The sequence below is a fragment of the Moschus berezovskii genome, chromosome X, assembly GCF_049115385.1.
Source record: "Moschus berezovskii isolate FMDL1 chromosome X, NW_MosBer_1.0, whole genome shotgun sequence".
Classification (NCBI taxonomy): Eukaryota; Metazoa; Chordata; class Mammalia; order Artiodactyla; family Moschidae; genus Moschus; species Moschus berezovskii.
The window spans coordinates 3,382,285-3,407,356 of NC_142488.1; the positions used below are offsets into that span (position 1 = coordinate 3,382,285).

The window sequence follows — 25,072 nt, forward strand, 5'->3', positions numbered from 1 at the left end:
CTTGTTCACATGTACTGACAATCCGTTCCGTTCCGTTGCTCAGTCGTGTCCGACTCTATGCGACCCCGTGGAGTGTAGTCTACCAGGCTTCTAGGTACATGGGATTCTCCAGGCAAGAATACTGGAGTGGGTTACCGTTTCCTTCTCCAGGGGATCTTCCCGACCCAGGGATCGAACCCGGGTCTCCCACATTGGAGGCAGACGCTTTAACCTCTGAGCCATCAGGGAAGCCGACAATAATATCTATATTTTTTCCTTTTACACTCTTTTCTTTCAGTTGCAAAATCATGTTATCTCCATTGTTCATGCATTCCTCTGTATATTATCCTGTCGTATTTTCAGCTGGAAAGTCTGCGTGATTGAAGATTTCATGTCTCAGAATATCCTGAAACCGCTTCCTCTCTTTGGTCTTTGACCCAGATATTCATTTTCTTTTTTTTTTTTTGTCTGTATCTTTATCTTGGCTGCCCCATGCAGCATGCAGGTTCTTAGTTATCCAACAGGGATGAAACCCGTATGAAAACTATACTCTATGCAGGGGAATGACAGAATGCTAACCACTGGACCACCAGAGAAGTCCCTGACTCGGATAAATTTCAGTGGTCCTGTGATCCCAGCTAACACCACTTATCAACCCATCATCACCCTTCCATCTCTATTTTGTACCGCCAGCATTCCCAGGGTTTCCTTTTGGACTCTGACCAACATGTGTCCCCTGGGAGTGTATCCTAGGCCCATCCCATCTTAGGAAGTCTTTCTAACTGCCAATCAAGGGGAGATGAGACACTAGTTCTTCTCAGAGATTCTTGCGACAGTTGCAGTAATCGTGTTGGTTTCCATTGGTCTCCGTACTCTTCTTCCCTCCCTGTGCTCACATTCTGTTCTCTATATCTGCCTCTCTGTTTCTTCCCTGCAAACCATATGTAGCTGATGAGAAGTGGGAGAAACACGGGGAGCCCAGAGAAGCGCTCTGTGGTGACCTGGAGGGGTGAGATGCGGTGAGGGGAAGGGGCTCAAAAAGGAGGTGATTAATGAATAATTACAGCTGATTTCCCATGTTGTATGGCAGGAGCCCGGAGAACATTGTAAAACATTCTCCACTAACTGAAAGATAGAATAGAAAAGAAATAAGATTTCATTCTTAAGGAAACTGATTTAAAAAAAAAATCCTATTGCTTTGTACTGAAAGGTCTCTTTTACCCTTTCATCCCAAGTCTCATTAATATTGGTCAAAATGTACGCAATAGAATAATAAATAAAACCAGAACCATCTTACAAAAAGTTTACTGCTGTAACTCCGTCCAAATAATGCTAAGTACTGGTTGGTACATCTTCCTGTTTTCTCCTCAAATTCATTCATATTTTTTTAACTGAGAAGCCTCTAACAACAAGTTATTAATTTTGTTTTACTTTTCTGGTTTCTTTTCTTTCTTTTTTTTTCTGTAACCACTGTTTTTACATTTTAGATTGTGCAACTCCTAACTTAACACTGCTAGGAGGCCTATTGATCTTGGCCACTCAAAATTCCAGGTTCCCTCAAGGATACATGGTCAAGGTTGCAATGCAGTTAGAGTCTAAAGTTGAGCCAATGAAACACAAGCCCACTACTTTAAAGAAAGTAATTGTGTATGACTTTTAATACAATAATATAGTATTAGATTTATTTATTTGTGCATTAATATATTTGTCTGCACCAGGCCTTAGTTTCTGCATGCAAAATCTTTGTTTCATCACAGCTGGGGTCTTTAGTCATGGCACATGGACACTCTAGTTCTCCTACTGACAGACCAGTGAGTCTGAGAAAGGTGGTGGGGAGGCAAGGAATAGGAATTACTTTGGACAGTCGGCTGAGAAGATGGTAGACGAATGTCTCGAAGTAACCATCTTGTCAGGGTCTGGAGGTCAGGTTCTTGTATAGAGCCGAGGGAGAGCAGTGATGACAAACTAAAGTCAAAAGGCAGAATAGCGCATGAGAGTCAGTGAGGAAGTGAAGTAAAAAGAATTTTCAGTCTTGCAGATCATCCCAGGATGGGCCAGCCTTCGGAATGTGTGTGGAAATTTCTTCTTTTCATAGCTGGGCAGGGTCAGTTTATCTGCCTGTGAGCTGAGAAAAGGCATTTTAATAGTCAGGCTGAAGGGTAGGGCCTTCTGAGGCAGGCCATGATGTATGATTATAAAAAGAATAATATTTATTATAATAATAAGAATTATAATAAGAATCGCAAAAGGCAATGGCAAGCCACTCCAGTACTCTTGCCTAGAAAATCCCATGGATGGAGGAGCCTGGTAGGCTGCAGTCCGTGGGGTCGCAAAGGGTTGGACACGACTGAGCGATTTCACTTTCCCTTTTCACTTTCACACATTGAAGAAGGAAATGGCAACCCACTCCAGTGTTCTTGTCTGGAGAATCCCAGGGATGGGGGAGCCTGGTGGGCTTCCGTCTATGGGGTCACACAGAGTCGGACACGACTGAAGTGACTTAGCAGCAGTAGCAGTAGCAGCATAATAAGAATGGCAACAGAAAGCAAGTCAAAGAAACAGTTCCAAGTGAAGTCACCTTTGGTTATTCGCTAGAGTTTGACACTCTCAAAGTCCATTCCACAGTGTTGTGGAAAAAGAGGGCAGTGGCCATTCTGCTTCATCAGAAGGACGCTTCTGGGAGTGTCAAGGGACCGGGGCTCCTGGTGTGGGTGTGGCATAATTCCTCCTGGAGGAGGCCGCCATTAACCCCACCATAGAGTTGCCAGAACCTACGCAGGACTCGAAATAGACTCTTGGAGGGCAGAGCAGTAATTGGTGCACCAGGACCAAGGAGAAAGGAACAGTGACCCCACAGGAGACTGCCCGGGACTTGCCTGTGGGTGTCCGGGAGTCTCTGGTGGGTGAAGGTGTGGGTCAGTGTTGCCCTGCTTCATGGTTAAGCACAGGGACTCTAGCAGTACATGCATGGGACCATTTGAGGGAGGTCACCATTATCTTCAATAATTGCACCATAGTTTCACCCCAGACAAATATCAAGGAAGGAACACCGCTCCACCCATCAGTAGAAAATTGGATTAAAGATTTACTGAGCAGGGCCTCACCAATCAGAACAAGACCCAGTATCCCCCTCAGTGAGTCTATCCCATCAGGAATCTTTCATAAGCTTCTGATCCTTTTCCATCAGAGGGCAGATAAACTAAAAATCACAGTCATAGAAAACTAAACAATCTAATCACATGGACGACCGCCTTGTCTAACTCAATGAAACTATGGTTCAGGCCGTGTAGTGTCACCCAGGATGGACAGGTCATGGTGGAGAGATATGACAAAATGTGGTCCATTAGAGAAAGGAATGGCAAACCACTTCAGAATTCCTGCCTAGAGAACCCCATAAAGAGTATGAAAAAGCAAAAAGATACGGCACTGAACAATCACCTCCCCAAGTCAGTAGGTGACCAATAGGCTACTGGAGATCAATGGAGAAATATCTCCAGAAAGAATAAAAAGACGGAGCCAAAGCAAAAACAGCAACCTGCTGTGGATGATACAAACAATGTCCGATGCTGTAAAGAGCAATATTGCATAGGAACCTGGATGATAGTTCCATAAATCAAGGTAAATTGGAAGTGATCAAACAGGAGGTGGCAAGAGTGAATGTCGACATTTTAGGAACCAGCGAACTAAAATAGACTGGATTGAGTGAATTGAGCTCAGATGACCATTATATCGACTTCTGTGGGCAGGAATCCCTTAGAAGAAATGGAGCAGCCATCATAGTCAACAAAAGAGTCCAAATACGGTACTTGGAAGCAGTCTCAAAAACGACAAAATGAACTCCTTTCATTTCCAAGAGAAACTATTCAATATCACAGTCATCCAAGTCTATGCCCAGATCAGTAATGTTAAAGAAGCTAAAGTTGAACAATTCTATGAAGACCTACAAGAACTTCTATAACTAACAAAATAAAAAAGATGTCCTTTTCATTATAGGGCCTGGAAGGCGAAGGAAGAAGTAATAAAACACCTGGAGTAGCAGGCACATTTGACTTGGAGTACAGAATGAAGCTGGACAAAGGCTAACAGAGTTCTGCCCAGAGAATGCACTGGTCATAGCAAATACCCTCTTCCAAAAATACAAGAGAAGTCTAGACACATGGATAGCATCAGATGGTCAACACTGAAATCAGATTGATTAGATTGATTATATTCTTTGCAGCCAAAAATAGAGAAACTCTATGCAGTCAGCAAAAACAAGACTGGGAGCAAACTGTGGCTCAGATCGTGAACTCCTTATTGCCAAAGTCAGCCAGAAAATGAAGAAAGTGGGGAAAACCACTAGACCATTCAGGAATGACCTAAATCATATTCCTAATGAGTATACAGTGGAAGTGAGAAATAGATTGAAGGGACTAGATCTGACAGACAAAATTCCTGAAGAACAATGGGTGGAAGTTCATGACATTGTACAACAGATAGGGAGGAAAATCATCCCCAAGAAACATAAATGAAAAAAAAAAAAATAGGCTGTTTGAGGAGGCCTTACCAATAGCTGTGAAAAGAAGAGAAGCAAAAGGCAAAGGAGAAAAGGAAAGATATAAGCATCTGAATGAAGAGTTCCAAGGAATAGGAAAGAGAGATAAAGAAGACTTCCTGAGTGATCAGTGCAAAGGAATAAAGGAAAACAATAGAATGGGAAAGACTAGAGATCTTTTCAAGAAAATTAGAGATACCAAGGGAACATTTCATGCAAAAATGGGCTCAATAAAGGACAGAAATGGTATGGACCTAACAGAGCGGAAGATATTAAGAGGAGGTGGCAAGAATACACAGAAGAACTGTACAGAAAAGATCTTCATGACCAAGATATCACGGTGGTGTGATCACTCACCTAGAGCCAGACATCCTGGAATGTGAAGTCAGGTGGGCCTTCGGAGGCTGACTATGAAGAAACCTAGTGGAGGTGATGGAGTTCCAGTTGAGCTATTTCAAATCCTGAAACATGATGATATGAAAATGCTTGAATCATTATGCCAGCAAATTGGGAAAACTCATCAGTGGCCACAGGACTGGAAAAGATCAGTTTTCATTCCAATTGAAAAGAAAGGTAATGCCAAAATGTGCTCTAACTACTGCACAATTGGCACTCATCTCACATGCTAGTAAAGTAGTGCTCAAAATTCTCCAAGCCAGACTTCAGCAATACGTGACCCGTGAGCCTCCAGATGTTCAAGCTGGTTTTAGAAAAGGCAGAGGAACCGGAGATCAAATTGTCAACATCTGCTAAATCACCGAAAAAGCAAGAGAATTCCACAAATATATAGATTTCTCCTGCATTGACTATGCCAAAGCCTTTGACTGTATGGATCAGAATAAGCTATGAAAATTCTGAAAGAGATGGGAATAGCAGACCACCTGACCTGCCTTTTCAGAAACCTGTATGCAGGTCAGGAAGCAAGAGTTAGAACTGGACATGGAACAATAGACTGGTTCCCAATATGAAAACGAGTCCGGCAAGGCTGTATATTGCCACCCTGTTTATATAATGTATTCTCAGAGTACATCATGAGAAATGCTTGGTTGGTAGAAGTACAAGCTGGAATCAAGATTATCAGGAGAAATATCAATAACCTCAGGTATGCAGATGACACCACTGTTATGGCAGAAAGTGAAGAGGAACTAAAGAGCCTCTTGATGAAAGTGAAAGAGGAGAGTGAAAAAGTTGGCTTAAATCCCAACATTCAGAAAACCAAAATCATGGCATCTGGTTCCATCACTTCATGGGAACTTGATGGGGAAACAGTGGAAACAGTGTCAAACTGTATTTTTTGGGTTCCAAAATCACTGCAGATGGTGATTGTAGCCATAGAATGGAAAGACGCTTACTCATTGGAAGGAAAGTTATGACCCACCTACAGAGCATATTAAAAAGCAGAAATATTATTTTGTCAACTAAGGTCCGTCTAGCCAAGGCTATGGATTTTCCCGTGGTCATGTATGGATGCGAGTTGGACTATAAAAGAGAGCTGAGCACTGAAGAATTGATGCTTTTGAACTGTGGTGTTGGAGAAGACTCTTGAAAGTCCCTTGGACTGCAAGGAGATCCAAGCAGTCCATCTTAAATGAGATCAGTCCAGGGTTTTCCTTGGAAGGACTGAAGCTGAAGCTGAAGCTTCAATAGTTTGGCCACCTCAAATGAAGAGTTGACTCACTGGGAAAGACCCTTATGCTGGTATCGATTGAGGGCAGGAGGAGAAGTGGCCGACAGAGGATCAGATGGCTGGATGGCATCACCGACTCAATGAGCATGAGTTTGGGTGAACTCCGGAGGTTGGTGATGGACAGGGAGGCCTGGCATGCTGCGATTCATGGGGTCGCAAAGATTCAGAGATGACTGAATAATTGAACTGAACAGAACAGTAATGTCATCCTGCGCTTTCTGTGCACAAGCCTTAGTGAGTGGAATGTATTTTCCTTTCTTGGGAATGAATAAGATGCATTTTAGACACTTTCTTTGATCAGACTGACCCCTTCCGAACAAGAGACAGAAAGTGAAGGTGTTAGTCGCTCAGGCCTGTCCATCTCTTTAGCATGCTATGGACTGTAGCCAACCAGGCTCCTCTGTCCATGGCATTCTTCACTGGAGTGGGTTACCGTTTCCTCTTCCCGAGGATCTTCCTCACCCAAGGATAGACCTTGGGTCTTCTGCATTTCATTCAGATTCTTTACCATCTGATCCATCAGAGAAGCCCGTATGGTGGAGGATCCATAACTCTGCCCCATGATGCTTTAGTCTCCTTTCTCCCTCTTGCCTGGACACCTGAGGGCATATCTACCAAATCTATTTAAGGATCGTCTCTGATGAACCCCTGTCCTATGAAAGGCACAGTTTCCTGGATACTTAATGTGGACATTTGTGTGTTTTAAATGAGTTGACTTTTGCACAGACATGCGTGTGCAGGGCAGATATTGAATCGATTTATTTAAACCCTCAGCAATCTAATAACATGAATGAAGACATGATGTCGTGACGGGGAGCGATGAGGTGGAAGAGGGAGTGTGAGTGTGAAGAGAGCAGGATCATGTTAATCAGGAACCAGGAAAGTCGTCTTCGTGTTGTTGATCTTCATTCCACGGAGACAAGGATATTATGGTCTCAGTGAATCTTTCTGTTGGTGAATAAAAGAGAACCAGAGGTTTGCTAGAGTCGACCATATGATGGCTGACAGGGGTGAGCCTCAGGCAGTCAGCTGTCCAGGGTACAGGGAGTTGGTTGCTGATCCAGTGTCCAATTCCAGATGGACCTCAACACTCCACATCTCTGTGACAGCAAGTTCCCTGTGGAATTGTCCCTAGGATGTACACAAGGTTGGAAATTTCCCATCGGGGATTGATTCCATGAGTAATGATTTCACAATGCATGTACATCTTCACCTAGTGGTGAGTTAAAGGCTCGGTATTTACAGCAGACAACTCTAATCCTGCAACTTTTGTCGTTTGGGTCCTCAAGAATTAACTTCTTTACTTTTTTAAGTTTATGGTTGATGATCAATGTTGCATTTATTTCAGGTGTACAGCCAAGTGATTATACATACAAAACCTAAGATCGATTTTTTTTTTCAGATTCTTTTCCCATTTAGGTTTTACAGAGTATTGCGTACAGTCCCCTGTGCTATGCAGTTGAAAATTGTTCTCTATCCATCCTGTATATAATAGTTTGCATCTACTATCCCCACACTTCTCAGAGTGTAAGATATCTGCAAACGATTCAGGAGACCCAGGTTCGATCCCTGTGTTTTCAGATCCTATAGAGGAGGGAATGTCTACCCTCTCCAGCATTTTTACCTACAGAATCCCATGCACAGAAGAGTCTGCAAGGCTATGGTGCATGGGTCACAGAGATTCGGACATGACTGAGCAACTAGTCCTTTCTTTCACTTTCTCTTGTCAACCACAAACCTCCCGATTCTTCTCTTCCCAGAGTTCCTCTGACATGACAACCACAAGTTTGTTCTCCACGTCTGTGAGCCTGTTTCCATTTTGTAAATAATTTCCTCCATGTCATGGTTTAGATTCAAAGCAGAAGTGATATCTATGCAAAAGTGAAAGTCACTCTGTCGTGTGCAACTCTCGGTGACCCCTTGGACTGTAGCCCACCAGGTTCCTGTCTCCATGGAGAATCTCCAGGCAAGAATATTAGAGTGTGCTACCATTTCACATCCCAGGGGATCTTCCTGAAACAGGGATCAAATGTGGGTCTCCTGAATTGTTGGCAAATATGTGACATCTGAACCATGGCCTTGTATCTACACTAAATGAAAGGTGGACTCTAAAGAAAGCTGAGCGCCAAGGAATTGATGCTTTTGAACTGTGGAGTTGGAGAAGACCCTTGAGAGTCCCTTGGACTGCTAGGAGATCCAACCAGTCCACCCTAAAGGAAATCAGTCTTGACATTCATTGAAAATACTGATGAAGAAGCTATAACTCTAATACTTTGGCCACCTAATGCGAATAAATAACCTATTTGAAAACATCCTGATGCTGGGGATGATTGGAGGCGTTGGAGACGGGGAGGAGAAAGGATGAGATGGTTGGATGTCATCACTGGCTTAATGGACATGAGATAGAGCAAGCTTCGACAGTTCATGATGGACAGGGAGCCCTGGAATATGGCAGTCCATGCGTTAACAAAGAGTTGGGTATGACAATTAGTGAACTAAACTGAAAACTATAAGTGACATTTCTGGCATTGGTCTTTCTCTTTCTGACTCTTTCACTCAGCGTGACAAATATCTTGGTCCATCCATGTTGCTGTAACTAGTGTTAGTTGCATCTTTTCTGGCTGAGTAATGCTCCATTGAATATAGGTACCACATTATTGTTATCACATTCACATGGATGCTCGTGTTTTTTAGTCACTCTACTCTTTTTGTTAAGATTCTTTCTCGACAGAGCATTAAACGCCATACTTTAGCTTAGATCAGTGTCCTTTCTGGAGGTTGTATTAGTTTAGAAAGTTTAAATATCTCCCTTTTGGAACATCTGAGAAGGAATATGTCGCAAATGCATGTTTCAGACAGTGTGGTGGGTAGGCATCTACTGTTTCTCTCTGAATCATATGAGATCAAACGCTAGTCTTGCAAAAAGTGTGAGAGTGGAAGTCACTCGGTCATCTAACTCCTTGTAATGCCATGGACCATGACAATCCATGATATTCACCACACTAGTATACTGGAGAAACGTTTCCCTTCTCCAGGGAATCTTCCCAGCCCAGGGATCCAACCCAGGTCTCCCCCACTGAGCCACAAGTGAAGCCCAATAATACTGGAGTGGGTAGCCTTTCCATTGTCCAGCATATCCTCCAGACCCAGGAATTGATCCGGGGTCTCCTGCATTGCAGGCAGATTCTTTAGCAACTGAGGTATCAGGGAAGCCCTGCTTCAGGGAAGCAGAGCTCTGTTTCATACCGATTCACTTGGGGGAGGAATGTGTGGGGACAATCACGAGGTCAGGACTGATGGAAACACTAATAATTTCCACCAACTCATGGGCATTCCTCCTTCTGTCAGATGACTCTGGTCTGCAAGATTTCTGCAGGATAAGACTCTCTCATCACAGCTGCTTGGTGTTAATTAATCAAAGTGTTTGCAATAATATGGCTCAAGAGCAGGGACATTATGGAACAAAAAATTCTTTAGTGATACATTTAAAGTGGTGGAACAAACATTTTACACATATGAAATAACAGTGTTACCTTATTGCTTCATCTGGAAGATGTAGCGTTAATAATGGACTGTGTTTACTTACGAGAGTGTCAGAGTCACTTTTTTTTCACTCCTCTGGACAGTTATCTAGGGAAAAAAAAAATGGGAGAAATGAAAGCGCCACCGATTACTAACATTCCCCAGCATTTCCAAGTTTTCTTCCTTCCTTTCTTCCTTTGTTTTAATAACGGATCTTAAAAGAGATTACTTGTGGAAGAAGACATTTTGAATAAGTTGACTTGTTTTCTGGTTTATACACACCAGGTGAATGGTATGGGCAGGGGAAAAAGTATAATTCCTTTACCAATGTCGAATAAGTTCAGGACATTTTCTTCCGGAATCCCTTTTTCTCTCACCGCGTTGTCGAACTTCTCTTTGTATTTCGAGTCTACATTGTTTCCTTTGCCTGTAAAATCACCGAGCAAAAAACAGAATTTTCAACCCCCGGGAACCCACGGAAATTTCTGAATCTACAGAAGAAGAAATGGAATGTGACAATCAGAGGTTCACTTGTAGAATCTAAGGGCTCTCAATGGTTCCCATGACACAAACATGTGCTTTCTGTCTTAAGAATTGACCCCAGTCCAATTTGGTGAGTAGGACACCCTACTGTTCAACATCAGGAGCTGGGCCACAAAGACCTGCAAGGATCTTCATGAATTTTGGGCTGACTCCATCCTAATATGGAACCTACTTGCTTCTCTCATCTTCCTCGCATATGTACCTACCTCTCATATGTTTTTGTACACCAAGCTTAGTAGGAACCACCTTTCTCCCCTTCCACGGACATATTCACCTGATCGCATGTAATAACAGGGCGTGATTTACTCTTTCATGAACCTACCATTCTACCCAGCAAACTTTTCTGAAATAGACACCTGTTGTCCGCATGGCACACACACCTCTTAGTGCTCCTGTGCAGTTACTTGAGGGGATATCAGTGTTCATAAGAACAATGCATTTGAAACATGGAACAGGACCAAGATATTTCTTACAAATGTCTGGTTCCAAGGTTTACAGTGCATCAGAAAACTGATATTGTATACTAGGACATACATATGGAATCTGCATATGTATGGAATCTAGAAAGATGGTACTGATAATGAACTTATTTGCAGGGCATCAGTGGGGAATCAGTCATAGAGAAGAGATGTATGTGCATGGGGAGAGGGAAGGAGATGGTGAGATGTATGGACAGAGAAATATGCAACCTGATATGACCATATGTAGAATAGATAGCCAATGGAAATTTGCTGTATGTCTCAGGGAACTCAAGCACAGGCTCTATATCAAGCTAGAGGGGTGGGAGGGAGATGGGAGGCAGTTCAAAAGGGAAGGGGCATATATATACCTATTGACTACCCTGTGACTCTGCTAGTAACGAACTCTCCTGCAATGTGGCTTGATCTGTGGGTTTGGAAGTTACCCTGGAAAAAGGAAAGTCTACCGATTCCAGTATTCTGGCCTGAAGAATTCTATGGACTGTTAGTCCATGGGGTCACAAAGATTCAGACATGACTGAGCAACATTCACACAAGCATATTTAAACCTATGGCTGATTCATGTTGGTATTTGGCAGAAAACAGTACAATCTATAAAGAAGTTATCCTTCCATTAAAAAATAAATAAAATTTTAAACATGAAATAAAGTCAGTTTCATTACAGACATGGCTTGAAATATGTTGACGTATGTAAAATAAAATATTGTAGGAAAACTTCATTTTTTAAGATTTGATCACATAGGAATCATTGTGAAATGCCTGATGATGTGATATTCTCCACCGTATGGCCTCCTGTTTCTTTGTGGATTACCTTCCAGGAACCTTAATTTGGTGAGCATAAACACGCAGGCCTTGCACCCTGAATATGGAATGCTGTCAGCACCTCCTTATATTCTGAATGAAAGTCCTGACAGTGTATGTGTTACATGACAATGGTTATGGGAATTTTAGAATATCATACCTACCAAATAATCCCACCAGTTCTGTCTCCTTGCCATGTCCATCCACGTTGACATCATACACTAAGAGCCTGTTCTCGTCCCCACTAAGGAGTTGAAATTCATTGTGACCCGCGTCTGTGAGAGAGAGAAAAGATACAAACAGCCCCACCTTGACTTGTTGTTAGTTAGATTATTTTGGCACACGGTGAGTATGAAGAACGTCCATCGTGTATGGACCCACTCACTTCATGCTGCACAGAACGCTACCATTAACCATGGCAACAGAAGGAGGTATGATTTTCCTCATCCCCACCTTTTCCTACAATTAACCAGTCACTCCTTGCTGTCTTACTAAGATGCTTTATAGAGTGTGTTCTGAGAAGCCTAAGATGCTTTATAGAACGTGTGTGCTGATAAACCTAACAGATTCTTTTCCTGCATTTATAATTAATTATTTTTGATTTGCTGAGTCTTCCCTGCTGCCCGTGGGCTTTCTCCACTTGTGGTGACGGTGGAGTACAGTCTAATTGTGGTGTGCGAGCTTCTCACTGCAGTGGCTTCTCTTGTTGCTGAGCATAGGCGCTGGGGTGCATGAGCTTCTGTAGTTACAGTTCGGGGTTCTAGAGAGCAGGATCAGTAGTTGTGGTACATGAGCGTAGTTCCCACACGGCATGTGGGATCTTCTTGGACAAGGGACTGAACCTATGTTTCCTGCCCTGGCTGGCAGATTCTTATCCGCGGGACCACCAGGGAAGTCCCCGAGAGTGTTTTAAGCAGCATACACATATTATCCAATCCAGGTTCAAAAATTATTTGTATTGCTGTGACCCCAGCCATGGAATTGGTTTCTATTGGCCAATGTCAGCCTACCTTGTGTTCATCACCTTCTGTTCCTGAGTGGCTACATCAGGCAGGCCACCTTTTGAGCACTTTAAGTATTGTGTTTCCCGACCCTTCACACTGGAGTATGACACAGCCCCCTGCGGTGTCTGTTGGTGTGAAGACAGCTTACCTGCTGGGACAGGTAGGCAGTGACCTCCTAGTGGTGAGCTCCTTCCCCACCTGGAGCGCTGCCCCTCCGTTCTGCCCTGCCCGCGTGTCTGGACAAGAAGCAGCTCTGACCTACTGTGTGTCACCGCCACATCCCCTATGTCCATTCTCTCTCTCCTGGCCTCCGTCTCACCTTCCTGCAATCACTCAGCAACATGGAATGTAAAAATGCACATCTGTATTCCCGAAGCCTGCATACACCACTGCTCAGTGTCTGAGCCACTGAAAATTATCAGTGTGCTAAAAAAAAAAAAAAAAGAAGGCATCCAAAGCAGCTTCAGACTCTCATAGCCCTGACAAGAATATGCAATTTTCCCAAGGCCATGCTGAGTCCACCAGCCTTGCTCACGTTGGGACAGCTTAATTCAGACTATGAATGTCCTCAGAATATCAGTGACCACTTGTGGTTCACCATGGATTTACCGAGGTGGACACAGCAACATCAATGAATTGACTGTGATGTTAATGAAGGTGATAGGGAAGTGAGAGCAAACCTATCTTCAGGGCATCAGGTCACCATCAAGGCCACTGCTGGTAACTGGGCCTGAGGTAGCTTCACTTCACTGTTTGTAAACAAACCTGAAGGCTGCACTGGCTGGCCCCCTAGAGACCTTCCAAGAAGTCTTGCACTTCTGTTGCCTTTCTTCTTAAGTCACTGTATAAAATTCAAGCCTAAATGGATTGCAAAAATGGAGAAGAGTAAAGACAGTGGAAGCGTTCATGATTTGGCCAAAAGAAACCGTATAGTGGGAATATGAGAAATGAAAGCACAATTTTGAAAACCTCAAATGTCAGAAGCTATCCAGCAAAGTATGTGGAAATATTTCAGGCATGAATTTTACTAATTTGAGTCTATCGCATATGTACTGTGTGACTTCTTCGTTTAGGAAAGGGTTGTGATCACATATTGATATGTTTAAATTTTAATCAAACATAATTCCTTTAGGCTGTGTGAAAATAATAATGTTTTTTAGGGTCATTATAAAGAGCTCAGAGATACAAACTTAGCCACCATGCCCATTGCATTGTATAGAAGCTGCCTTTATGATTGAACTCTCGATGATTTCCTTGAGTTCAAGTTCCTCCATCTAACTTTGAATGGACTAAGATATTATAAGATTGTTTTTAAAAAGTGATGCTCGGGGCTGGTGAACTGGGATGAACCAGAGGGATGGGATGAGGAGGGAGGTGGGAGGCGGGTTCAAGATGGGGAACACATGTACACCCGGAGCAGATTCATGTCAATGTATGGCAAAACCAATACAATAATGTAAAGTAATTAGCCTCCAATTAAAATTTAAAATAATTTTTAAAAACGTGAATGGCACTAATGTGCCATCTCAGTATAGACCCCGTGATCTCAGTTCATAAACCAGTTGTAAATTATCTGTGAGATTCCTACAAAATAGAAATTATACACTCATGATTAGCCACGTTGTTCTCGTTGATATTAAATCGCTATGTCATGTCTGACTCTCCATGACCCCATGAACTGTACTGCACCAAGTTCCCTGTCCTCCATGACCTTCCAGATTTTGCTCAAATTCATGTACTTTGAATCGATACTGCCATCCAACCATATAATCCTCTGTCATCCCCTTGTCCTCCCGCCTTTAAATTTTCCCAGCATAAGGGTCTTTTCCAATGAGTCAGTTCTTTCCATCAGGTGGCCAACGTACTGGGACGTCAGCTTCAGCATCGGTCCTTCCAATGAATATTCAGGACTGGTTTCCTTTAGAATGGACTGGTTTGATCTCCTTGCAGTCCAAGTCATTCTCAAGAGTCTTCTGCACCACCACCATTCAAAAGCGTCAGTTCTTTGGTGCGCAGCCTTCTTTATGGTCCAACGCTCAAATCCATAAATAAATGCGGGAAAAAAAATAAACATACTGTTGACTAAACGGACCTTTGTTGGCAAAGTGATGTATCTGCATTTTAATAAGCTCTCTTGTGTTGTCATAGCCTTCTTTCCAAATATCAGTTATCTTTAACTACGTGGCTGAAGTCACAATCCATAGAGATTTTCGAATCCAAGAATAGAAAATCTGTCACTGCATCCACTCTTGCACTTTCTATTTGCCATAAAGTGAGGGGACCAGAGGCCATGATCTTCCTGGTTTTGAATGTTGAGTTTGAGACCAGCTTTTTACGTCTCCTCTTGCACCATTATCATGAGACTCTTTAGTTCCTCTTCACTCTCTTCCATAATGTTGTATCATCTGAATATCTGATGCTGTTGCTATTTCTTCCAGCAGTCGTGATACCAGCTGGTCATTCATCCAGCCTGACACTCAGCATGATGTACTCTGTATATATGTTATAGAAGTCGCATGACCATATATACTATCTTGTATTCTTTTCCAAATCTTGAACCAATCTGTTGTTGCCTGTCCAGTTCTCACTATTGCTGACTGATCCACATACAGGTTTCTCTGAAGCCTGGTAAGGCAATCCAGGATTACCATATCTTGAAGAATTTTCCACAGTTTGTTGTGATCCACAAAGTGAAAAGTTTTACCATAGTCAATGAAGCAGGAAAAAAATTGTTTTTTTTTTCTGAAACTGCCTTGCTTTCTCCATGATCCAGTGAATGTTGACACTTTGATCGGGTTCATCTGCCTTTTCCAAATAAAGCCTATATTTCTGGAAGTTGTCTGATCATGTACCGTTGAATCTTGACTTGAAGGATATTGAGCACTCACTGGAAAAGACTCTGATGCTGGGAAGGATTGGGGGAGGGAGGGGAAGGATTGGGGAAGGGAGGAGAAGGGGACGACAGAGAATGAAATGGCTGGATGGCATCACCGACTCGATGCACATGAGTTTGAGTGAACTCTGGGAGTTGGTGATGGACAGGGAGGCCCGGCGTACTGTGATTCATGGGGTCGCAAAGGGTCGGACACGACTGAGGGACTGATCTGAACTGAACTGAACCTTGCTCGCATGTGAAGTGAGCATAGCCGTGCGGTAGTTTGAACATTGTTTGTCATGGTCCTTCTTGGAGATTGAAATGGAAACTGACCTTTTCTAGTTCTGTGGCCACTGCCAAGGTTTCCAAAGTTGCTGACACATTGCTTGCAGCCCTTTAACAGCATCAGTTTTTAGGATTTTAAAGAGCACAGCTTGAATTCTGTCACCTCCACTAACATTGTTTCATAATGCTTACTAAGACCCACTTAACTTCTAAGTCTAGGATGTCTGGATCTGGTCTCCCTGAGTAACACTCCGTTGAGGGAAGGCTATCCAGTCCCTGACCTCTGATTTTTAGTGGGAGTGGAATTCAGGTGTATGGGGTTAGTGAAGAAAGCTGAGACCAAGATTTCTACCTGAACGTCATCTTTCCAGTGAAACTTCCATACTTACAGTCAATAGCATAAACGTTTCCTTCCTTTGTGCCTGAGAGGTATTTTTCTATGCATTCTCCGTTCTTCCTTAAAAACAAAATATATTCATGTTGTTTGATTAACATAATAAAAATTTGGATTCTTTCTGTATGTCACCCAAGAATATGTGTCAGGTATCACCTCAGTGCTGGTGAACAATTTGACCTTCAAAAGAGACGAAATATGTTGTCTGAGATCCAGCATATATCAATCGGCAAGGATGATTTGTCTACCCGCTAAATCTGACTAGTAGTTCCAAAGATAACCACAGACACAAAGCAGGTCGTGTGTAAAGCAATAACTGTTGCGAAATCTAGAATTTTAGGAAGAAAGGAAAAGAATGAACTTTTCCTTTATATGGATTCTGAAAACTGAGAGGCTTAGCCATCAAGACAAACCTTGAGCATGGTCACAACCCTGGCAGTGATTCATTAGACAATGACAGTGAAAGGGTTTGTCACTCAGTTGTGTCTGACTCTCTGCGACCCCATGGACTGTAGCCCACCAATCTCCTCCTCTGTTGTGGGAAACTCCAGGCAAGAAGACTGGAGTGGGCTGCCATTTCCTTCTGCATGGGAATTTCCTGACCCAGAGATGGAATCCGGGTCTCCTGCATTACAGGAAGATTCTTTACCCTCTGAGACACCAGGGAAAGCCCTTATTAGACAATATGAGAGACACCAGGCCTTATTAGACAACATGAAATCCACCAGGCTTTCTTTCACAATATACGAGGCCCCAGGGAAGCCCTCATTAGACAATATGAGAGCCCAAAATCACACAATTTTAAAAAAGTTTAATTTTCTCCAAACACACACTCTTCCTCCATCACAATACCATATGAGGATTAAACTTGAAAGACAAGTGTCTCTATACAGACATATTTCACACTCACACGGACACTTAACAAGCAAACACTTTAGTACACACGATGTGTTTGTACGATATCATGAAGAAATTTTTGGATACACTATATGATAAGTATATATTGTCAGCTCTATAACAGGAGTACGTGGCTTCACATATGTCCTCTGTATATGTATGTGAAAAAGGTGTATTTGGCCCATTTAAAGAATTTTCATTAAACAAATACTAAAAGGGAAATAACTCTACAGGGACTGGATTAATTTTGGAACAGACACCTAGGAAAAGAATGCCCACAGTGAAGTGTGGTGAGTGTTCTTAGTCATTGAAAGTGAAAGTGAAAGTCACTCAGTCATGTTACCTCTTTGCGACCCCATGAACTATAGATTCCATGGAATTCTCCAGGCCAGAATACGGGAGTTGGTAGCCCATCCCTTCTCCAGTGCATCTTCCTGACCCAGGAATTGAACCAGGGTCTCCTGCATTGCAGGCAGATTCTTTACCACCTCAGCTATCAGGGAAGCCCTCTGAGTCATTAGGGAATTGAAAGGCATTGAACTCACTGAAAAACAACCACAAAGTGGGAACACAGCAATTATCCAACATAACTGCAAATACAAAAAAAATTTTATCTGAGCAGACAAACTCCTTTCATTTGGCTTGGAAAACGTGATTCCTTGCATATGCAGACACTGATAACTGTTTTAAATTTTGTGCTGAGAGAGGAAGGTGGGGAAGATGATTCAGACTGCATAATTTTCTCACGTGAAGAGCCAAAACTTTTGCAATATGCTGATCTGTTCTTACCTCTGGCTCTAGGCATAGACATTTAATGATAAGTAAAGAAAAGGACAGTATGAAAAGGCAAAAAATAGGACACTGGAAGGTGAACTCCCTAGGTCGGTAGGTGCACAGTATGGTACTGGAGATCAGTAGAGAAAGAAGTCCAGAAAGAATGAAGGGATGGCAAAAACAACGCCCATTTGGGGGTGTTACTGGTGATAGAAGTAAGGTCCGATGCTGTAAAGAGCAATATTGCATAGGAACCTGGACTCTTAGGTGCATGAATCAAGACAAATTGGAAGTGGTCAAAAAAGAGACGGCAAGAGTGAACATTGACACTCTAGGAATCAGTGAACTAAAATGGACTGGAATGGGTGAATATTAACTCAGATGAACAATAAACCTACCACTGTGAGCAGGAATCCCTTAGAAGCAATGAAGTAGCCATCATGGTCAACAAAAGAGTCTAGAATTCAGAACTTTGATGCAATCTCAAAAACGACAGAAAGATCTCTGTTCATTTCCAAGGCAAACCAATCAACAGTACGGTAATCCAAGTCTATGCCCCAACCAGTAACATTGAAGAAGCTGAAATAGAATGGCTTTATGAGGACATACAAGACGTTTTAGAACTAGCATCTTAAAAAGAATTCCTTTTCATTATAAGCGACTGGAATGGAAAAGTTGGAAGTCAAGAAGCACCTGGAGTAACAAGCACATTTGGCCTTGGAGTACAGAATGAAGCAGTGCAAAGGCTAATAAGCTTTGCGAAGAGAACGAACTGGTTATAGCAAACAGCCTCTTTCAACAGCACAAGAGAAGACTCTACATATGGACATCACCAGATGGCCAACAGTGAGATCAGATAGATTATGTTCTTTCAGCCCAAGATGGAGAAGTTGTATACAGTCCGGCAAAAGAAGAGTGGGACCTGACTGTGGCTCAGATCATGAACTCCATATTGCCAAATTCTGACTTAAATTGAAGAAAGTAGGGAAAACATTTAGACCATTCAGATATGACCTAAATCAAATGCCTTATCATTAAACAGTGGAAGTGAGAAATAGATTTCAGGGACTAGATCTGATACACAGAGTCCCTGATGAAGTATGGAAAGAGGTTCGTGACATTGCATGGGAGACAGGGAGCAAGGTCATCCCCAAGGTAAAGAAATGAATAAAAGCAAAATGGCTGTCTGAAGGGCCTTACAAATAGCTGTAAAAAGAAGAGAAGCAAAAAGCAAAGGAGAAAAAGACAGATATACCCATTTGCATGCAGAGTTCCAAAGAATAGCAGGGAGAGATAAGAAAGCCTTCCTCAGTGGTCAGTGCAAAGAAATAGAGGAAAATCATATAATGCGAAAGACTAGCGATCTCTTCAAGAAAAGTAGAGATACTAAGGGAACATCCCATGCAAAGATGGGCACAATAAAGACAGAAATGGACCGAACAGAAGCAGAAGATATAAAGAAGACGTGGCAAGAATACACAGAAAACTGTACAAAAAAGACCTTTTTGGCCCAGATATCATGATGGTGTGATCACTGACCAGGAGCCAGACATCCAGGAATGTGAAGTGAAGATGGCCCACGGAAGCATCACTATGAACAAAGCTAGTGGGGGTGATGCAATTCCAGTTGAGCTATCTCAAATACTAAATGATGATGCTATGAAAGTGCTGCAGTCAATATGGCAATAAATTTGGACTACTCAGCAGTGGCCACAGGACAGGAAAATGCCAGCTTTCAACCCAATGCCAAAAGAAGGGAATAGCAAAGAATGCTCAAACTACCAAACAATCGAACTCATCTCACACACTAGCAAAGTAATGCTCAAAATTCTCCAAGACAGACTTCAACAAGTCATGAACCGTGAACTTCCAGAAGTTCCAGAATGTTTTAGAAAAGGCAGAGGAACCAGAGAACAATTTGACAACATCTGCTGGATCATCAAAAAAGCAAAAGAGTTCCATAAAAGCATCTATTTCGAGTTAACTGACTAGGCCCAAAGCCTTTGTCTGTGTGAATCACAATAAAATGTGGAAATTCTTAAAGAGGTGGAAATACCGGGCCATCTGACCTCCCTCTTGAGAAACGTATATGCAGGTCAGGAAGCAACAGTTAGAACTGGACATGGGATAACAGACTGGTTCCAAATAGGAAAAGGAGTTCGTCAAGGCTGTATCTATCACCCTGCTTATTTAACTTACATGCAGAGTACATCATGAGAAACACTGGGCTTGCAGAAGTGCAAGCTGGAATCAAGATTGCCAGGAAAAATATTAATAACCACAGTTGTGCAGTTGACACCACCCTAATGGCAAAAATAAACAAGAACTAGAGAGCCTCGTGATGAAAGTGAAAGAGGAGAGTAGAAAAGTTGGCTTGAAACTCCACATTTCGAAAACTAAGATCCTGGCATCCGGTCCCATCACTTCATGTGAAATAGATGGAGAAGCAGTGGAAACAGTGTCAGACTTTATTTTTGGGGGCTCCAAAATCACTGCAGATGCTGATGGCAGACAGGAAATTAAAAGACGCTTGCTCATTGGAAGAAAGTTATGACCAATCAAGACGGCATATTAAAAAGCAGAGACATTACTTTGCCAACAAAGGTCTATCTTGTCAAGGCTATGGTTTTTCCAGTTGTCATGTATGGATGTGAGGCTTGGACTGTAAAAAAAAGCTGAGCACCAAAAAATAGATGCTTTTGAACTGTGGTATTGGAGAAGATTCTTGAGAGTCCCTTGAACTGCAAGGACACCCAACCAGTCCATCCCAAAGAAATCAGTCCTGAATATTCATTGGAAAGGCTGATGCTAAGCTGAAAGTCCAATACTCTGGCCACCTAATGTAAAGAACTGACTCTTTGGAAAAAACCCTGAAGCTGGGAAAGATTGAGGGCAAGAGGTGAATGGGACGACAGAGGATGAGATGGTTGGATGGTATTACCGTCTCAATGGACATGAGTTTGGGTGAAGTCTGAGAGTTGTTGAAGGACAGGGAGGCCTGGCTCGCTGCAGTTCATGGGGTCGCAAAGAGACAGACACGACTGAGCGAATGAACTGATGCTATGAACCATATGGTTATATATAATACATAATCGGTGATATATATTTATAAAGCAATATCTCCAAGCATAAAATATTTAGTTGCTTCTGTTCTTAATACTTTTATTCCTCACAATGTATACCTGAGTTTACATATTCCGGTTTTTTTCGGGTGGGGTGGGGTGGGAGATAATGGCAGAACAAATGTGTTGATTTTTGCCATACTTTGCATGTTCCTAGCATACCACCTACATTATACCACTATACCATGTGGTATACTGGTATACCACATTCCATGAATGGTACTTGGATCTCTGTGTGTGTGTGCTTCGTTGCTCTGTCCTGTCTGAACTATTGCGAACCCTTGGACTATAGCCCAGCAGGCATCTCTGTTCATGGGATTCTCCAGGCAAGAATACTGAAGTGGGTCAACATTTCCTTCTCCTGGGGATCTTCCTGACCCAGTGATCGAACTGCTGTCAAGTGCAATGGCAGCGCCTGGAAAAGGACTTGGGAAAGTCACTAGGGGCTCTGACGACTTTGGGAAACTCAGTTATGTTGAAACCTCCCATGAGGAAGCCCGGAGGGCAGAGCTCACTGTGTGCTCTCCCCCTGTTCTCACTTCTGGGCTCAGTGGGAACCGTCTCTTACAAATTCTGCAGGAAGGGGTCAAGCGCCTGGTGGGGACTGTGTGTTCCAGGACATGAGCCTCTTCCCTCGGCTGTGTCCCTCTTTACTGTAATGAGTTGATGACAGTGAGATTCTGGTTCCCCCTCTCCGCAGAGTTTTCGGGATAATCCCTGGTGCTCACAGGGAAACTGCCCTCCCCCCACCTCAGTATCCCTGCTCAGCCCCACAGCTCAGGGCGTCTTCCTCTCAACATCAGCCAGAGAGCTGCCTGCAGATGGAGGAGAGACACCCTCCCTCAGGCCAGAGTTTAGAGGTGTTTTCCATTTGGGTGACTTTTACTTACTTGACATAAAAGTGCATCAGTATTGTTCCATTTTCTTCATCAAGCTCAATGTAACGCATGAAAGCGTGGAATGGCCCCCCCTCGGTGATCTTCTCTTTGTTACTGGCTGATGTGTATTGGGTCAACCATCTTCCTGTAAGCTAAAAGCAAAATTCCCTTCAGAAATCTTAGTCCATCTCTGTAAATTCTGCTCGATACCATCTCTCAGGAGATTCCCTGCCCTTTCACTTAGCAGAATTTACCTATCTTTATGAACGCAGCCCTAGGTGTAAATCACGTGAAAACTCAAGTCAGGTAAAGGAAATAATTGAGGTATTACTGAGATAGCTTGAGCTATGTTGTCAAATGCAGGAGACCCAATCCAACAGCTGTGAGATCATCCACTGGTTTTGCAAGAGTAGTGAACATACATGAGAGCCGATGAATGGATGCTAGAGATGATACAGACATCACAAACAGCAGGCATAGAGCCAGTGAATGGAGCAATTTTCAGTTGCAGGGAGATGGCGAGACTTAGCAGTCCACATGACCAAACCTCGAAAAGGACACTCACACGGATACACGCTAAGAACTCCTCCCAATCTTGGACCACCGTTCAAATGCCCTGGTACCTGTGAGGCGTCTGTCTGAGCTTCACTTTGACTGGCAACAAGCAGACCGAGGACAAGACTGAAAAGCAGAGCCTTCATCTTGTTGACTCTCGTGGCCCTTCTGCTCTAGAAGCTGAGGGTGTCCCAGTGGTTGGTGATGATGCAAAAGTGCTGCCACTTTTGGAGCCTGCATCTGTTGGCGTGACACATCATGAACCAATGCTTGTTTCTCTTATGACCACAGTTAAAACAGAGGGCACCTTCAGTATCCTGGTTGGCAGAGATAAACTTTTCTGGCATTCTGTCATTTTAATAACGATATTTGTTTTAAGAGAAGCATATGTGGATGTGGGCATTTGACCTTTAAAGCGAGAAACTGCAGTACGTCCAATATTGCAAGAGGACAATTATTTATTTTTCTGCTTATCACGAGATCCAAAATGAGATGAGCTGTCCAAGGTACATATCCCTCACTTCCGCATGGTTCTGTTAGTATGCAGGTTATTGTGTAAGATTTATTTTCTAAAAGTAATGATTGACTGTGTGGTTTATCCAAGGGAACACCATTTCCAAAGAGACCCTTGGAAAGAATCCTATTATTCTGAGGTGGGGAGCAGGTCAGCACAGAGTATTTGTAACCTTCTCTGCCCCAATGTGGGCTTTTTTCTCCTAAGTAGTAAGAGGTCGTTCTGGTAATGCACTGCTTCAAGTCATCTGAACAAGGCATATCAGTAGTTTATTTTCAGTGATTTCTCTACAGACCCCTTTTTACCCATTTAATCCTTAATATAATATTTACTCACTAACTCAGTTGTTTTTCCCAGTGAGCCAAAAAGGCTGGACAGCAGTTCTTGAAATTTTTAGAATTTTTAATGGAAAAAACAAATTTCCTAACTCAAGATCCCAGAAACAGTGAGTCATTTTGTTCACCTTTTTAAATTAAAATTTACTTATTTTCATCTTTATTTACTGCTTTTTTTTGTCAAATAAATACTTTAAATGATTTTTTTTCTTAGTACAGAAAAGAAGAAATGAGATTCAGATTTCCTGAGTCAACGAAGTGAGAACTGACCCAGTGCTGTCTGCTCCTGCGACTGATTGGAGATCAGATTCATTCATTTCAATTGAATTCAGACCTTTGAGGAGAGTTTGTCGTCTCAAGGGTGTCCTCAGCTCACATCCTCAGAGGATCACTTCCCTTCATGTTCACATGGACCGAAAATAGTATCTATATTTTATCCTTTTACTCTCTTTTCTTTCAGTTGCAAAGTCATGTTATCTCCATTGTTCATGCATTCCTCTGTATATTATCGTGTCATATTTTCAGCTGGAAAGTCTGCGTGATTGAAGGTTTCATGTCTCTGAATATCCTGAAACCGTTTCCTCTCCTTGTTCTTTCACCCAGATATTAATTTAATTTTTTTTTTGATCTGTTTCTTTATCTAGGCTGCCCCCATGCAGCATGCAGGTTCTTAGTTCTCCAACAGGGATGAAACCCGTATGAACCCTATACTCTGTGCAGGGGAAGGACAGGATCCTAACCACTGGACCACCAGAGAAGTCTCTGACTCGGATAAATTTCAGTGGTCCAGTGATCCCAGCTAACACTCCTTATCAACCCATCATCACCCTTCCATCTCTACTTTTGTACCGCCAGCATTCCCAGGGTTTCCTTTTGGACTCTTACCAACATGTGTCCCCTGGGAGTGTATCCTAGGCCCATCCCATCTTAGGAAGTCTTTCTAACTGCCAATCAAGGGGAGATTAGACACTAATTCTTCTCAGAGATTCTTGCGACAGTTGCAGTAATCGTGTTGGTTTCCACTGGTCTCCGTACTCTTCTTCCCTCCCTGTGCTCACACTCTGTTCTCTATATCTGCCTCTCTGTTTCTTCCGTACAAACGATATGCAGCTGATGAGAAGGTGGCGAAACACAGGGAGCACAGAGAGGCGCTCTGTGGTGACCTGGAGGGGTGAGATGCAGTGAGGGGAGGGGGCTCAAAAAGGATGTCATTAATGAATAATTACGGCTGATTTCCAATGTTGTATGGCAGGATCCCAGAGAACATTGTAAAACATTCTCCACCAATTAAAAGATAGAATTGAAAAGAAATAAGATTTCATTCTTAAGGAAACTGATTAAAAAAATCCTATTGTTTTATACTGCAAAGTCTCGTATGCCCTTTCATCCCAACTCTCTTTAATATTGGTGAAAATGTTGGCAATAGAATAATAAATAAAACCAGAACCATCCTATAAAAACAGTACTGCTGTAATTCCCTCCAAATAAGGCTAAGTACTGCTTGTTACAGCTTCCTGTTTTCTCCTCAAATTTATGCATATTTTTGTAACTGAGAAGCTTCTAACAACAGGTTATTAATTTTGCTTTACTTTTCTGTTTTTTCTTTTTTTAAATTTTTCTTTCTGTAATCACTGTTTTTACATTTTAGATTGCGCAACTCCTAACTAAACAGTGCTAGGAGGACTATTGATCTTGGCCACTCAAAATTCCAGGTTGCCTCAAGGATACATGGTCAAGGTTGCAATGCAGTTAGAGTCTAAAGTTGAACCAACAAAACACAAGCCCACTATTTTTAAGAAACTAATTGTATATATGACTTTTATTACACAAATATAGTACTAGATTTATTTCTGCATTAATTTATTTGTCTGCACCAGGTCTCAGTTGCTGCATG

General features: G+C 42.5%; 1 protein-coding gene across 1 annotated transcript; it reads right to left on the reverse strand.

Moving 5' to 3' along the window:
* Positions 1 to 1,888: 1,888 nt before the first annotated feature.
* LOC148773200 (odorant-binding protein-like) lies at positions 1,889 to 22,475 on the reverse strand. Its single transcript, XM_088834000.1, has 6 exons — positions 22,398 to 22,475; positions 21,787 to 21,926; positions 16,099 to 16,166; positions 11,710 to 11,820; positions 10,048 to 10,149; positions 1,889 to 1,944 (listed from the first exon to the last, which is right to left on the reverse strand). The coding sequence occupies exons 1-6, from the start codon at positions 22,473 to 22,475 to the stop codon at positions 1,889 to 1,891; spliced, it is 555 nt and encodes a 184-aa protein (XP_088690126.1).
* Positions 22,476 to 25,072: the final 2,597 nt, after the last annotated feature.